Source organism: Takifugu flavidus, chromosome 15 (assembly GCF_003711565.1).
Source record: "Takifugu flavidus isolate HTHZ2018 chromosome 15, ASM371156v2, whole genome shotgun sequence".
NCBI lineage: Eukaryota > Metazoa > Chordata > Actinopteri > Tetraodontiformes > Tetraodontidae > Takifugu > Takifugu flavidus.
This window is the reverse complement of record NC_079534.1, coordinates 2,128,957-2,143,652: the sequence shown is the minus strand read 5'-3', so window position 1 is coordinate 2,143,652 and position 14,696 is coordinate 2,128,957. Positions and strand designations below refer to the sequence as shown.

At 45.4% G+C, this 14,696-nt stretch overlaps 5 protein-coding genes across 5 annotated transcripts; 2 read left to right on the top strand and 3 right to left on the bottom strand.

Moving 5' to 3' along the window:
- The first annotated feature begins 1 nt into the window (after position 1).
- imp3 (IMP U3 small nucleolar ribonucleoprotein 3) lies at positions 2-1,779 on the top strand. The gene is made up of 7 exons (XM_057057452.1): positions 2-215; positions 370-477; positions 682-756; positions 849-928; positions 1,075-1,126; positions 1,234-1,306; positions 1,399-1,779. The coding sequence occupies exons 1-7, from the start codon at positions 79-81 to the stop codon at positions 1,423-1,425; spliced, it is 552 nt and encodes a 183-aa protein (XP_056913432.1). The 5' UTR covers positions 2-78; the 3' UTR covers positions 1,426-1,779.
- On the bottom strand, positions 1,666-3,437 carry sec22ba (SEC22 homolog B, vesicle trafficking protein a). The gene is made up of 5 exons (XM_057057450.1): positions 3,209-3,437; positions 2,709-2,818; positions 2,468-2,628; positions 2,244-2,390; positions 1,666-2,172 (listed from the first exon to the last, which is right to left on the bottom strand). Exons 1-5 carry the CDS (start codon positions 3,281-3,283, stop codon positions 2,018-2,020), a joined length of 648 nt encoding a protein of 215 aa, XP_056913430.1. The 5' UTR covers positions 3,284-3,437; the 3' UTR covers positions 1,666-2,017.
- A 147-nt stretch (positions 3,438-3,584) lies between these two features.
- zgc:55943 (uncharacterized protein LOC406337 homolog) lies at positions 3,585-7,367 on the top strand. Its single transcript, XM_057057454.1, has 6 exons — positions 3,585-3,755; positions 4,588-4,738; positions 5,314-5,393; positions 5,470-5,534; positions 5,618-5,681; positions 6,695-7,367. Exons 2-6 carry the CDS (start codon positions 4,645-4,647, stop codon positions 6,731-6,733), a joined length of 342 nt encoding a protein of 113 aa, XP_056913434.1. The 5' UTR covers positions 3,585-3,755; positions 4,588-4,644; the 3' UTR covers positions 6,734-7,367.
- Positions 7,368-7,423: 56 nt separating this feature from the next.
- tsen15 (TSEN15 tRNA splicing endonuclease subunit) lies at positions 7,424-8,773 on the bottom strand. Its single transcript, XM_057057453.1, has 4 exons — positions 8,546-8,773; positions 8,388-8,469; positions 8,141-8,276; positions 7,424-8,002 (listed from the first exon to the last, which is right to left on the bottom strand). The coding sequence occupies exons 1-4, from the start codon at positions 8,609-8,611 to the stop codon at positions 7,831-7,833; spliced, it is 456 nt and encodes a 151-aa protein (XP_056913433.1). The 5' UTR covers positions 8,612-8,773; the 3' UTR covers positions 7,424-7,830.
- A 513-nt stretch (positions 8,774-9,286) lies between these two features.
- On the bottom strand, positions 9,287-14,660 carry zgc:153115 (uncharacterized protein LOC768186 homolog). The gene is made up of 2 exons (XM_057057448.1): positions 13,863-14,660; positions 9,287-12,835 (listed from the first exon to the last, which is right to left on the bottom strand). The coding sequence occupies exons 1-2, from the start codon at positions 14,353-14,355 to the stop codon at positions 12,594-12,596; spliced, it is 735 nt and encodes a 244-aa protein (XP_056913428.1). The 5' UTR covers positions 14,356-14,660; the 3' UTR covers positions 9,287-12,593.
- Positions 14,661-14,696: the final 36 nt, after the last annotated feature.

The following is a 14,696-nucleotide window of genomic DNA, read 5'->3' as shown; positions in this document are numbered from 1 at the left end:
TGCTACACCTAATTGGGCCGCAGAAGAAGAGTGACACGTGCTTCCTGTGTTTCAGCCTCTCGATGTTGTCAGAGCAAAATGGTGCGTAAATTAAAGTATCATGAGCAGAAGCTGCTGAAGAAAGTCGACTTCATTAACTGGGAGGTTGACAATAATCTGCATGAAGTCAAAGTGTTGCGCAGATTCCACATCGAGAAGCGGGAGGATTATACGAAGTAAGCATCGGTGCCTGTGTTGTTAGTGTTGTGGTGACACCCGGTGGAGTTTTTACAGTGTTATTTTAGTAACATGAATTTGCTCGCCGTGACATACTTCCTTGATATTTCGTATACTGAACAATAACACTGTTTATGCTGCTCTGTGATTGAGGTACAACAAGCTTAGTCGCAACATTAGAGATTTGGCCCAGAAAATCAGGGACCTGGATGAGAAAGATGGATTCAGAGCTCAGAGCTCACATCGACTACTGGAAAAACTGTGAGATTCTCTCATTTTTCTTAGTTTTAATCACATGGAATGCTGCCGTTTATTGATAGAAGTAACTGTGTGCCAAAGCAGTGAAACGCTGTTGGTTGATTTATGAGAACTAACTGAAATATTCTGCATTGACAGTGTCTGTTGTTTAGTTTAACCATTTACACTTGGTGTGGTTACATTCATGGAAGACATTTTTGCCTTTAGTTACAGTGCTGGACTCATCCCCACCAAACAGAATCTGTCCCTGACACAGAAAGTCACAGCGTCTTCGTTCTGCAGGTACGTCATTTGTCATTTCCTTGGTTAATAGCTGTGACCTTGTCTCAGGTCTACTGTAAATGTCCTGAGCTTCCCATTAATGCTTCCTGCAGGAGGAGGCTGCCCAGCATCATGCTCAGCCTTCGTATGGCCCAAAACCTGAAGGCAGCCATCACCTTCATCGAGCAGGGCCGTATCCTTCATTGCATCAATCCATAAAATTGACATTTCATTTGACTGGTTCTACAGTGTTAAAAAAGTGGATCATTTTTACTGCAGGAGAGACGTTAACTAGATATAGATCCATACATTATAGTTCTGTCCTTTACTTGGACTCAGATGTGCGTGTCGGCCCAGAGATTGTCACAGACCCAGCGTTTTTAGTCACAAGGTCAGTGCCTCCTCTTTAGTACGTTCTAACCAGTTTTAAGACAAGAATATGAGAATTGTCAAAAGGATAATTTATTATTTGTGTTTTCTCTCCTGTGGTTTCTTTAGAAATATGGAGGATTTTGTCACCTGGGTAGATTCTTCCAAGATTAGACAGCATGTCCTGAATTATAATGATGAGGTGAGTTCTGGGTTTGATTTTTCATCTGCGTTACACATCATTTGTTGTTGGGCTAACAAAGACGTTATTTTCTTCCCCGTCACCCTATTTAGAGGGATGACTTTGACCTTGTGGAATAAGAACAATCGCATTGGTTGATTCTCCTGGAGGACAAAAAGATGGAACTGTTCAACAACAAGAGACCGAGACTTGAATCCCTGGTGAAAAACATCACTGCTTTACTTTGGGAAGGAGAGACTGGTTCCTCTGAGCTAAGAACTGTTCTTCTGAAGTCACTTTAACCAGCTCTCCTTGTGGTGTTCCATAGTTGTGTTTGTGTGATGTATATAAGCGTGGATGTACAACAAAGATGATCAGTGTTTCTCATAAATAGAGCAATGAAGTTTATTAATAGATTTAGTAGCTTCAGCATTATATTTAGACAGTGTAACCTTTCAGAAGTAAACATTTTGACTCAAAATTTTCAACAAAAAGTCTTTACATGTGTAGCATTTTCTTCACATTCATGCATGAATACCAGTGTGTAAGGATCGGTTCACCACCACCATTCTCTTACGACTCTAGCAGTTAAGGAGATATTTGCCAGCTCACATCCCACCACAGCCGTGTGGCTCTGCTTATACAGTAGACGGCACAAATGAAACGTTTCAACAATCAGCTGGAATTTGACCTTTTTAAGGCAATCTGGCGTCTCAACTATGAAAGGTCCCATCAGAGCCACCAGAAACGCACATAGATGATGAGGGTGATGAAGACCACGGCGACAGCAGCCACCTTCGCATACGTGGAGCGGGTGTTGAGGTATTTGGCGTCGCTGCGATACTTCTTGGACAGGGTAGAGAGATTGCTGGCTTTTGTGTCGAGAGCTGAGGGCAAAAAGGTGCAAACCGTGATTTGATACAGAAAACGATGTGGCAACATTTACTCTTGAACTCACTAGAAAGGGCTTCTCCCCTTTGCAGAACCTCCTCAATATTTGCCACCATTATCCTCTGAACATCCTGCAGCTCCGTGTTGATGCTGCCCAGGTTCCGTCTGGCTCTGCTGTCGATGTACGCCTTCTTGTTTTTCTGGATGTATGTGTCTGAAACAGTGCGAGGTTATATCCGGAGAAGTGTTGAACCATTTCTGAACACACAAGCATGTCACTATCAGTCTTACCAAACTCAATGAAAGAATATGGCCTCGTCACTGTTGGCACCCTTCTCCCATACTGGTCAAAGAATTCTGTGTGGAGGTCTTCCAGGTATGCAAAAGCCATCTTTTTGGGAAATGAAGCCTCGGAGAGGAGCAGGTAACAAACGCCTTGTGCAATCATATAGCTAAAGTATTTTAAAAAAGCAAAAAAAAATTACAGAATTGTCATTAGGGGGACACAGTAAATAGTAATTTATGGACTTACTGAAAGTTGACGTCACCGGCCTCCAGAGTGCAGCGGTCCGGACTCTGAGCATTCAATTTCCGGAAGAGCTGCTTAGCTTGGCTTTGGTACTGCTGGAGATCTCTCCCCGACTTAGAACCATTAAGACAAGTGGTCAATTATAATAAAAAGGTTTCGTTAGGTCAAGCATCGTGACGTCAAGAGAAATAAAGATTTAAGTTCTAAAAGCTTTAGGACGTTTAAAAAAACCTCGGATTTATTATAACAATTATTCTGCCGTGTATTTTTTTTACTGATAAAGTTAACAGTTTTTACATATACTTATGATATATAAGCTAGTTTACACGGTGGTAAGCATGCAAAATTTACATTCAATGTTCAACTCAATTGTTCTTTTAAAACTAATAGCTACCGTCATTAAAATAGAAGAAAACCCAAATCATTGTGTTTTCTTTCGTTAGACAAAACATATGCGAGTAATTATACCGTAGCTTTTGATGAAAGCTAGCTTTCATTGATACCTGCTCATCCTCCTGTATGGACGCAGCGAGCGGCAGACCGTCCGCCACACGAGCGATCATCGTTAATAAAATCATGATGAGAAGACGGCAGTTTTGGCAACTTTAACAAAGTCTGTCAACCTCTAAAACTTTGTATATTTTTGTTGTCAATTGCGGACCGGATGAAGTGGGCGGATCCAGGTTGGAGGTGCACCAGCGAAATACTTCCGGGCGGAAACTGAGTAAAAGCAAATTTCGAATAAATTTTGTATGCTCGAAACATAATCACTGTAATTTTCAAACGCTTTTCGAAATTCGCTCCAACCGCGCTATTTCTTTATTTTTTATGGTGTGACTATTTTGTTCAAGAGTTTAAAGGAAGAGGTGAACGCCAGCCCCATCAGTCTGCCCAGACAGCTGGCAGACGGACTAACTGCATCTCCCACACTGATGCTTTATCCGAACGGGGGCTGCAGCTGCAGTCGGTCTGTCTGGGTCCTCCGTCTGGGGTGAATCCAACCTGAAATACAACCAGAGGATCAAGCCATAACATGGACAAACCTGCTAGGTAACTCTATCAAATTCTGTAGATTTCACAGTCGTTTGTTTTGTCCTCGGGTACGCGATATCACGCTACAATGTGAACCGGCTGCACTTTTCTCGCGTTTAATTTTGCCATTTAATGCATATTTGCGTGCAACCTCTCGTATTGATCGGATAAATGCACAGTTTGTTGACTGCAGCTTGTACCTTTAAATGCACAACCCGACGGCGGGTGTAGATGCGGCGCAGCTGGTCGTTTTGCACGGTTCCTGCAATCTGGGGATCATTTACTTGACATCTTCCAGACGTGCAAGCCAATTGCTACCAGTTCACATAATTTAAACGTGTTTATTCTGGCGTATCCGTGCTGCTGCGGGTGCTGTTGGATGGCGATTTCACGATGGAGCGCCAGAGCGCAGCCATAGATTAATCCTCTGAGAACCACAGAAAACCCCCATTCTGTAATAACGACTGGGCTGCTTGGCACAGTGGCATCCCTAACAGCTTGAAAGGCCTTATTGTCGTCGAGGTGCAGCTGGCACCGGCGTGCGCACTTTTGAGTGTGTTCCTGACTAACGCGTCTATTTTATTGTCTTTACGAGAATATAACTGTCGGGTGGGGCACTTCATGACTAATTGATTATGAATAAATAGTCGTCCATAAGCTGATATTCATTGGATATCCTCTGCTAAAACCATCACTACGTCGCTGCCTCCATTCTAACGGGACTGATTGTTTATTTTGGATTCATTTGTAAGAGAGGAAACGTGCACAAAGCTTTGTGTAATCTGAGCCTGGCAACTTTCTAGCTGATATGCACACACGGAACTGTGCTTTCGACTCTCTGGGCTTCCAGGTTTGCCAGTAATGTTCAGGAGTGAGGAGCAGAACTGCTGAGGAGGAGCAGGAGAAGATGGGATGCACCTCTGCGAAGCAGGTGTCTGCCGTGCCCAACAGCGAGGAGGGGGGGCAGAATAAAGCTCACAGCAATGGGGACCTCCTTTCTGGTTCGTGTGCTTACACTCTTCACATTTTCCTTGTCCTGTATGGTTAATAAGTTAATAACTTACCAATAATGATTCTATTATCAAACAGAAAGACTGACTTCCAACCCCCGAGGTAGTAAAATATACCATCAAAATGTAATTTAAGAGCAGATTGGATCTGTGGATATTTTGTGCCTCTCTTTTAAATTTATGTTTCACATTTTAAAGCTGCTTTTTGGTACATTTTAGAGCATCCAGATAAAAGAAACTGGCAGCAAAACGGGACGTTAACATGGGTGATGATAAACTGTCGACCCAAACTTCCATATCATGGTGGCAGCTGCTGCAGCGGCTCCACCTGAGTCATATCTGTTCTGCAGCCTCTGGCGGGGTTAGCAGGTGTATTCCCCTCATCTGAACATGCTGGTTTGAGAGGTGCTGGCCAGACGGAGGCCACTCGGCTTTTCTGAGTACTGAACTCTCAGTAAAGCAGAAGAGCTGCTCTGATCAGAGAGGACGAGAGCGGGTTGACCTCAGAGTGAGGTGCGCTGCTGCTCGTGCACTAACAGGTGCGCTCCTCTCTCGCTCTGTCACAGATGAGTACAGGATGAAAGTAGTGGAGAAAGTCAAGTACCTCAGCACCGACGAGGGAGGAGTGGACGGCTCCGACAGCACGGTGCGCGCCTCTCTTGCACCTCTGATGGCTTTTTACATAATCAGGAGGTGGATTTTGACTTTGGTTTCTCCTGCAGGAAAAAAGTGCACTGCTCGGTAAAGACCAACCCTTAGATGAGGCCGGTTCCAACGGGAAGATTCTGTAAGTTGTGTCATTTTTAAAGCTGCTCAGCATGGTTTCCTCTCCTCGTCTCTGATCTGCTCCGCTGCATCTTATGCGCACAGGAGCATCCACTCCTCTGAGAGTCAGCAAGAGTTCTTCAGGATGCTGGACGAGAAAATCGAGAAAGTAAGAAATGACACCGGAGCTTCATGTTTAACGCAAAACACTCGCTTGGAGGATAATCCCGTCACTCCAGCAAATCTGTGGCAAGTGAGGACACAACAAACAATGTCACGATAACTCAAAACAGGCAGAACCTGTCTTATCCAGCAAGACTGTGAGCTGGCTCAAAAAAGCAACTTGTTCTATTCACTAATGAAGGAATATTAAGTTCCTTTTTCCAGATTGCCAGTATTAAAACAATGGATTTTTCCGAGCAACATAATCAGACTCTCTCCTGTGCATCTTGCCCTTTAAAACACAACCCTGACTGTCGTTGTTACACGCAATGATGTCTGCACGACATTATGTTCAGGACACAGCAGCGTCACTGTGACAGTGACGAAAAGCCCTGTTTGCTGCCTGAATAACTCACTATTGCACCAAGTGTGAGCTGAGCTGCTGCTAAAAATAGCCACCAACAAATGGCGCATTAACTCCTGTTTCAGTAAAGCTATTTTCAACATGCTTTAACTATTCATAATAATCAAGGTTTTGGGGGGGTCATATAATGGAATAGGTGTAGTCTGAAGAGAACAGTGCATTGTGTTTGTTTTTGGGAACTAATGAAGGTTGCATCTATTAGTCTATGAAATATCCAGGTGCAACGAAGCTGCTGAATTATTGCCCTTATTTTGGGTTTAAAGTGTTGGATCACACTTTCATGGGGGTCAAAGAACACAGGACTGGAGCATTTAGCTGATAGCCCTCATTTATTTGTGCTGATCTTCTACAGTTATTGCTGTCTCGGCTTGTGCGACCTTTTACTGAACTCTACGTATTTGTTTGTTGTGAAAATTAGTCGAGTTCCTCCTGGAACTTGCCACAGTTATTGCAAAACACCTGTAACTTCCTGTTGCAATATTATGCAATTGAAGGTGTTTTTGCAGTAATATCACATAAATAAGGAATTTACCATCGTGTGATGGGTTTACTGATGTCTTGTAAACTGTATCTCACGGTTTATCTGTGTTTTTTAGGGCAGAGACTACTGCTCGGAAGAGGACGACATGACATAGCACCATGACCTCATCCATCGTTATAGGAGAGTACTGTCAGGCCAGTGTTACCAGTGGACCGTACCAAGTGTCGCAGTGTCTGGGGACGAACTAAGCACCTTGTTGCCCTCCTCGACCACGTCTTAGTGTGTTTTTAAAGGTTCCTCCTTTATTGATGCCATTACCGATAACGGACATCTGGGAGCCGGCGCCACTTCTGTGTTCTCAGTGAAATTGCTGCACGTGCAATTTCCCAGGAGCAGAGGCAACAAGGAATTTTGTAGCTGCTGCTCTCAACAGTTTTGACTATTTCATCTCTCTCTACCAAGTCAAGGGTTTGGATGATTCCTGCATTCCAACCTGCAGCACGGACCTCTTTTTTACAGTACATTGGTGTGTTTGTCTGTACGTTCCTGCTGTGCTGTCGAGTGTTTATGTTTAATAAGGCTCAGGGCGGAAGTGTTGTATTATTTTGTCTCATGCATTCAGATTCTTCCTCTCAATAACACATTGCTGCATCATTAACACGACACTCACACAGGGTGGAGTCCAAAACCACATACAAAATTGCCATTTTGTGTTTCACTCACAGGTATTATGTCGTGTCCTATGTTGATTGTATTTTGCTTTTCTAGAATAAAACATGTTTTCAGTATGTTGCTTAAAAATCCAAGAACACGGCGCTTCCTTAATAATGTGCCGCACAACTGGTCAAACTCAAATTCAGTTTTCTATAACTTCCATTATATACATCCGTTAAGGCATCGAAAATATAAAAGTACACATTCAAATACGTTTTAGGTGGATGAGCATCACATCACACCCACACATGAAAACAAATATGGCAGCAAAGAGCTGTCATCAGATTTTAAGGGTGTTTTCTGAGGTTAGCACAAGCTCAGAACCCCGTTAGCTTCTACACTATCTCAACACATTTTCTTTGTTGATTCCACCAGCTGAGTAACCTGGGTTTCCTCTGGAGATGGAGTTACATACACACATTATAAGCACTCGTGGTATAGCTATAGACGAGCTACTATTGATGTTTTTTGGTAACACGGTCTCAGATCATGGGTTTGCCCGTGGTAAATGCCAGGGCGGGTCCACGCTGCCATCACTCAACGCTGCTGCTTTCTTTTCCGATGTTGCCGGCGCCCCACATCCTGAAAGGGTCCTGCAGGGGGATCAGGTGTCACCAGCCCATCAGTCATCCTCTGGTAGACCAGGGTGGAGTCAGAAGCTACTGCACACAGCAGCACAGGGAAGCCTCTGTCCAACACCTGACGTATGCTGCACCCCAGACAAAACCACAACGTCAGCACATTTGATTGACCAAGTCTTTTCTCCCGTTGTGTTACCGTTTTTGTCCGATGTTCTCACCTCACTGTTAACTTGAGTTGTTCATGAACCTTCGCAGTTACTTCTTACCTTTTGTGGCTCAACGATCGATGAGAAGGCAGTGGAAGAATTGATTGGGTGGGGGTTTCTTCCTTCTCCTTCCCTTCCAGCAGAACAACCTGCAGCTCGGGGTGTTTGACACAGGACACATCTGTCCACTGACGCACTGCAGGAAGATAGAAAGAGATTTTATGGCTTCGTTAAATACCTGATAGCCAAAATCACTGATTCCATTCGCCACATCAATCATGTTCCCATAACGTATTGTCAAATTCACCCTCTTTAAGGTCCATGTACACAAGGAACGCTGCGTGTAGTTGCTCGCTGTCCTCAACCTCCAAACTCTTCATCAGCTGATACTAAAACACGGTAAAAGCATGTGTATTAAATAAGGGAGCACCGGAAACTGAGTGAAGCACCGATGTCCTCACTCACCATCGGATGTTGTAGCATCCAGTTTCCCCGTAGCGGCTTCGCGTCTTTACCTGACATTTCGCACATTTTGATGACGTTGTCAAACTGTTTCTTGCGCGATAAGTGAGAGGGAGAAAAAAGAAGCAGGCAACTAATTTGTTACCAGCGACGCTTCTATCACCGCACGTCTGGGTTTAATTTTAAGTTTTGTGTAACATCATCAACCTTCCGGGTGGAAAGGTGCGCGCATAATTGTGTCCGGGTTTTAGAACATATCTGAAATCCTTTTATACTCGCCTTAACGTATATAGGGCAGTTGCATTAAAACATTTTTGATCAAATTGTGATTTTGAAGAACTTAGATGATGAATACAGTTAAGCGAAATTCAAATGGCATGAAATGGAATATACTGGGGGGTGGGGGGAGCACCAAAAGCTTCTTGCCAATCCGCGCCTGGGACAAATATTCGACATTAATAAATAAATGGAATAAATTTTCTATGCTGCATTATGCCGCCACCTGGTGGATTACAGCGGGAACATCATCTTAGAATTTGATCTGCTTTGACTCCAATTAATGACTCGCATTTGAACTGAGCCAACTAATTATTAATCTATTTTAAAGGTTAAAAGGTAGACACAGAGCACAGCTTTATGGAAACATTTTGACTTGTTGACTTCATACTCTGGGTGAACTACTCCTTTAAAACACTAACAACTGGCCTATTTGTGACTGTAGGACACCAGAGACCAGAGAAGAGCTCAGCTTGAGTATTTTATTTTTTAAAAAGCACTGGTATGTTCATGTCAAGCAAACAATGGAACCATTCAATATTAGTATTGTTCCATATCACAAAACGAGTTATGAAAAGAATAATTATACCACGCAAATGATACATTATTTTGGAATAAATTAATCGGCATAACAAGAAATAAAAACTTGTGTACTTAGGAAATATCGCAACTCCAATGCTCAAAATCGAAGACACCTGAGAATATAAATATTAAAACAGCTCATTGTAGCAATCAATTAGTTCCAGGGTTCTTTCTTTACTAAATCTTTGATTTAAAAAAAAAATTAATGTAAAAATTAGGCATCGATTTAAAACACCCATTCCTGTACAATGTGCATATCTGAATTAGTGTGGTGATGAGAGAAATTTTCGTATTGTTACTAATTTAACTCCAACGTGAACAACGCTCATTTGTCATCAAGCCACATTCAGTGATATGAACAAGAGATTTCGACTGAGCTCTGAATAATCTATTCTGCAGTGAGGTGACAAGAGTCCGACGGATTAAACCAGCTGTCATCTGTGGTCTGTCAGGACAGAAACCCGAGGCAGAGAAACGGGAAAACCTGCTACACAAGGAACGGTGATGCTGTACAAGACAGGAGGAACAGACAGACAGGTTGCTGATAGATGGGTTTTCCGAGGTTTAGTGGCATTACAGACATTCCTGAAAGAAACTGGATGGATTTTGGAGAAAAAGTGAGGTATGTTCTGGTGGTTTTATAGCTTTGAGACCCGGTCAGAGCAGAATCCCTCCTGTGAGGAGCTCCAGCAGAGAAAACTGTCCGTGTTGCGTGTCCAGTCCTTGTCTGAGGCCGCTGCCAGCAGCGACCCAAAACTGTCAACAGATCCGTGTACAAACGTCCCAAAAACTCTCGGCTCTGATTAAAATAAGAATCGACAGTGAAGCGGTAGATGGCTTGACAGCGGCGGCGGTCCTCTTTGATTCGGATGCGAAGGAGATGAATGCAGGAACAAGTTCCAAGGGGAAAACAACAATTCCAAAAAAAGAAAAATCCTCAACACAACATAATAAGGGGGGGGGGGGGGGTCTACTCATGTTATCTTATGACGTTTTCTAGAGCACTTGGACATAAAGGCAGTTTTAAAAACCAATGGCTATTAAAATACTAGCAAAGTTCCACAGTGCTCGCTCATAGGAGCCCAGAAACAGTGTAAGCCGTTACACCATCCAGCCAAACACACCTGTACGGAAAAAAGTGCGGTATTGCATAATGAGTATCGGTCATGATATATATATAAACCTATACAATGATCCAACTGTAAACATGGTGCAAAGTAGTTATGACATTTAAGGCTTTCAGATATTCCTGAAGTGTTGTTCTCTGAGAAAAAGGAACCCGTCTGTTAGCTGGACAGTGTGGAAACAGGAAATAGTTTTAAAAGACCCTAGAAATGCGCCTGGACGCTGTGGATTCAAGCCTCTAGATATCTAAAACCAAGTCTGATTAGCTTGATTAGCTTGCGCCATTTTTGGCATTTGGAACCAATCGGGTGCCAGTTCTCAGAATATTTTTTAACACCAAGACCATTTTTCCACTAATTAACAGCCGAGCGACGCCCCAGGTGCCCGTTAGCATCACTTTTCCTCACAGGGGCAACACCAGACCATGATAACACATAAAAAGAGGCCGAATACGCAGCGTTTCACACAGCGCTCAACAGTTTAATGGTGGAAAAGTGAGGCGCCGGGGTCTCACCAGTCGGGCCGGGCCGCTCTTATCACCAGGGCTGAGTTGTGGTGACCACTGAAGCCAGCACCATCTCTCCAGATCACCAATATTATTGATACCATGGCGCACTCTTTTCCCAGTTCTCTCATTAATAAAGATCACATACCAACAGCAATCGCAGGCAAGCATACACTCTCACCCCTAATATAAGGACTAAACTTCATCGTGTGTATTAGTTCTGCTGCTAGTAGCATTACCAGTTCTCTATATTAAAAGCTTGAAGCTTATATACATTTGCATTAGTATTAGACATAATACTACGGTGTATTATGTGTCATGTCCTGGATGATCCAGATTTATGGGTGACATGCAAAAAAAAAACCTCTCCTACAGTGAAGTTTGATCCAGTTTCTGGCAAAATTACTATTAAATCTATAATTATGTCTGATATACAAAGAAAAAAATAGACAATATTGCCTCAACTAACGATTAAAAATCAAGGAATGTGTCACCGCTAAGACTTTTATACGGAGTCTGCAAAGCTAAAGGGAAAGGGAAGCTATGCAACGGCGACTTCTCGGCGCCGCCTCGCTACCTAAAACCACAATTTTTGTGCTATTTGTGAAAAAAAAACAACAATGAGCACAACAATCTATAAAAAGACAAAAGAAAAACATCAGCCGGTAAAACTCCGCTTGAGTAAAAACAGAATATAGGAAATATCCCTGCTGTTTGTAGAGGTGTTTCAGTTTAAGACGAACTCCGGTTGGGGGGGGGTTAGGGTTGGGATTGATTGAACAATTCCAATCCGAGCGATGATTCCAATCCGATCGAATCCTGAGTGAATTTAAGAGCTTCGTAGACAAAAATATTCATGATCTAAAAAGACAAAAGTATTCTCTGCTGTGCCGTACGAAAGGCGACCTGCATCAACCCGCCGGTTCCCATTAAAGCCCGATAACTGGCGCCCGGGTCGACCAGCAAGACGCTTTTGTGTCAGTCCCCCAGAATTTCCATCAATGTGATGAAGTACCGTAACGTGTCCCGCTTTGATCCCAGAAGACTCCAAAAGAAAAAAAATACAGCGCGTGAATTGATGTGTTTTTTTTAAAAAAAAAGGTTTCAGAATTCGATATGTCATGAAACAGGAAATTGAAAATGCAAATACACAGCGGCGAGGCGCGGGCGCCCCCCCCCCTCCCTCGTGGTAAATGCGCTTCAGTCTGGAGTGAGGTGTGTCCGTGTCTAAAAGCAGCTCCTGGCTGTTTAATCATGATGGAGCGGACCGGAGCGGGCCCCCCGGGCCCCGAAGATCTGGACCCGACCCTTGATACAGCGAGGGGAGGATAGTGGTCACGTGACCCGTCGGTGTGGGAAGAAAGCCGAGCGCTCCCGGCCCACGCCCAGTTGGTTGTGATAGCTTGTGTAATCATGTGTTATGTGCATTTTTTCTTTTTTTAAATCACAACACAGTAACGCTAAACCCTACTAAGCAGATCTGATTGTTGCTGGTTAGCTTGAAACCACGGCGACCCTCCGGCGTCCCCCCCCCAGCCATCCGCGCCTCACACGGAACCCGCGCTAACGGGCGGGCGCCGCGGCGGAGGAGGGCGCGCCCCTGCCGCGCGCCAGCATGGACGGCTGGAAGTCGGGGTGGCGGCGGGCGTGCTTGATCAGGTGGTCGCTCCGCATGAAGCGCTTGTCGCACAGGGGGCACAGGAAGCGCTTCTCCCCCGTGTGGGTGCGGGTGTGGCGGGCGAGCTCGTCGGAGCGGGCGAACTTCTTCTCACAGTCGGGCCAGGTGCAGGGGAAGGGCCTCTCACCTGCGGAACGGACACATTTTATCACCACGTGACCATTTAAGCACCCCAATTATTACTCACAGATTCAGCAACAGCCACCAAGCTGCGTTTAAAGAACACTTTTAATGTTCTTATTTTAAAAATTAGAATATCTAATCAACCCCAAAGGGGCAGTTTAATTATTAGAAAAACACTCTACGGCTTTGGTCCAATCCGGTGGCACAAATTTCCATTCCTAGTTAAAAAATAATCATATCGCGTCAGCGCACATGTAGGCTGCAGATGGGCCAGATTAGCCTCCCTGAGCTACCACTAGCCTTAATCTCCCGCGGGGAACCCGGGTTTACCCGGGCTAAACGAGTGGGATGCTCGGTGCCATTTTCGAGATCACAAAGCCAGTCCACGCTCCTCTTTCTGGGCGTTCCCACCGAACTTTCTTACAGCCGTTTCCTGTCCCTAATCCCTCTGCGCCTGCTTCGTGACCACCCCCCCCCCCCCCGCCCCCAACACGTCAGTCCCACTTATTCTCAAGAAATAAACCCCAAAAAACAAGCATGGATATTTAAAAACGCCTTTGTTCGGCCCAACTTGCAGCACATGTCAGGTCGGAACAGGCGCACCAAAGTCACCAAAACGCGCCCTTTTACGCGAAATAATCGATCGTTTTACGCGCACGTCGGTGCCCGGAACCATCAGGACACCACCGAGCACTTGCTGCTGCCATCAACTGGACCGGTGATGAACTCTCTGCCTTCCACGTTAAGGTTTCGTCTTACGTTCATTTCATATGCAAATGCGGGCAGGAGGAAGACCTTCGTCACCGGTTTTAACGTCCAGCCCAGTTCTTTTGTTAGTTTACTTCTTTGTCAGACTCCGAAAAGGAGTTCTCCTCTTTGTCTGCCCACGTTTGGTAACGAGGTCTTAGTAAATGAGGAAAACCACAAAGCGCCCCCCCCCCCGAATTTGCCTGATCTTGAGGCCACGCTACGGGCGTGCGTGTCCCCGACCAGACCGAGGTTCGGGACATGTGATCGGCTCGTCTGCGTACCTGTGTGAGTCCGAATGTGCGCCTTCAGGTGCGAGGATTTCCCGTAAACTCTGTCGCATCCGTCAAAAGTGCACTGGTGTCGCTTCACCGGGGAGTGCGGGGGCCCCACGCCTCCTCCCCCTCTCAGCTGCTGTCCGGGGACCGGGGTGGCGGAAGGGGTCATGGTTGGTGTGGTCGGGTCGGACAACGTGGTGTAGCCGCTCTCCCCGCCACACGAGGAGTTGCTGCTCTCCGAGTAGGCCGACATGGGGCGGAACTTACCGTGCAGGTCGGTGAGGATACCGGCCACTGCAATCATGTTGGCCCCCTCCAGCCTCAGCGTCTCCCGCACTTCCCTGTCCTCGCTGGAGCCGTCGGGCTCCCCGGGGAGCAGGCCCACGGTGGCCGGCTGGCTGGCGGGGACGACCGGGGTGGGTCTGTGTAGCACAGGGCCGCTGGAAAATGAAACCAGGCATTCGGCCGCGAAGTAATCAGACGAAGCAGTCAACGACATTTTTATCTGTCGTGTTTCGTTGTCTTAAAAATAAGGAGGAGAAAAAAAAAAGGTCCAGCAGGCGGGGCTAGCAGTCTGGTCCCGACCTCGTTTTCATCAAACTCGACGAAACAACCGATTCCACTTGGGTCTTGTTACCGCCATGCAGTGTATCGGTACTTGGGAGCGGCTCAGGACGTCAGAGAAAAGGCACGACTGAGAAAAATAAAGGATTAAAACCGCGGTTCTGCTTCTAAAGCGACATGCGTGGCTCTCTTCTTCTGATGGTTCATTGTGTCTGAGCCGGAGAGAAGCCGGTCAAACCTACGCCCCCTGGTTCTGACTGAAGACGCGTTCACATC

Coding starts and splice junctions, on each gene's coding strand:
- imp3 (XM_057057452.1), top strand. CDS start 79: ATGGTGCGTAAATTAAAGTATCATGAGCAGAAGCTGCTGAAGAAAGTC. Junction 216..369: donor AAGCGGGAGGATTATACGAA/GTAAGCATCGGT, acceptor TCTGTGATTGAG/GTACAACAAGCTTAGTCGCA. Junction 478..681: donor CATCGACTACTGGAAAAACT/GTGAGATTCTCT, acceptor TTTTGCCTTTAG/TTACAGTGCTGGACTCATCC.
- sec22ba (XM_057057450.1), bottom strand. CDS start 3,283: ATGATTTTATTAACGATGATCGCTCGTGTGGCGGACGGTCTGCCGCTC. Junction 2,391..2,467: donor ATATTCTTTCATTGAGTTTG/GTAAGACTGATA, acceptor GCACTGTTTCAG/ACACATACATCCAGAAAAAC. Junction 2,173..2,243: donor AAGGGGAGAAGCCCTTTCTA/GTGAGTTCAAGA, acceptor TTTTGCCCTCAG/CTCTCGACACAAAAGCCAGC.
- zgc:55943 (XM_057057454.1), top strand. CDS start 4,645: ATGGGATGCACCTCTGCGAAGCAGGTGTCTGCCGTGCCCAACAGCGAG. Junction 5,394..5,469: donor TGGACGGCTCCGACAGCACG/GTGCGCGCCTCT, acceptor TTTCTCCTGCAG/GAAAAAAGTGCACTGCTCGG. Junction 5,535..5,617: donor GGTTCCAACGGGAAGATTCT/GTAAGTTGTGTC, acceptor TTATGCGCACAG/GAGCATCCACTCCTCTGAGA.
- tsen15 (XM_057057453.1), bottom strand. CDS start 8,611: ATGTGCGAAATGTCAGGTAAAGACGCGAAGCCGCTACGGGGAAACTGG. Junction 8,470..8,545: donor GGATGCTACAACATCCGATG/GTGAGTGAGGAC, acceptor ACCGTGTTTTAG/TATCAGCTGATGAAGAGTTT. Junction 8,277..8,387: donor GTACATGGACCTTAAAGAGG/GTGAATTTGACA, acceptor ATCTTCCTGCAG/TGCGTCAGTGGACAGATGTG.
- zgc:153115 (XM_057057448.1), bottom strand. CDS start 14,355: ATGTCGTTGACTGCTTCGTCTGATTACTTCGCGGCCGAATGCCTGGTT. Junction 12,836..13,862: donor GCACATTCGGACTCACACAG/GTACGCAGACGA, acceptor TCCGTTCCGCAG/GTGAGAGGCCCTTCCCCTGC.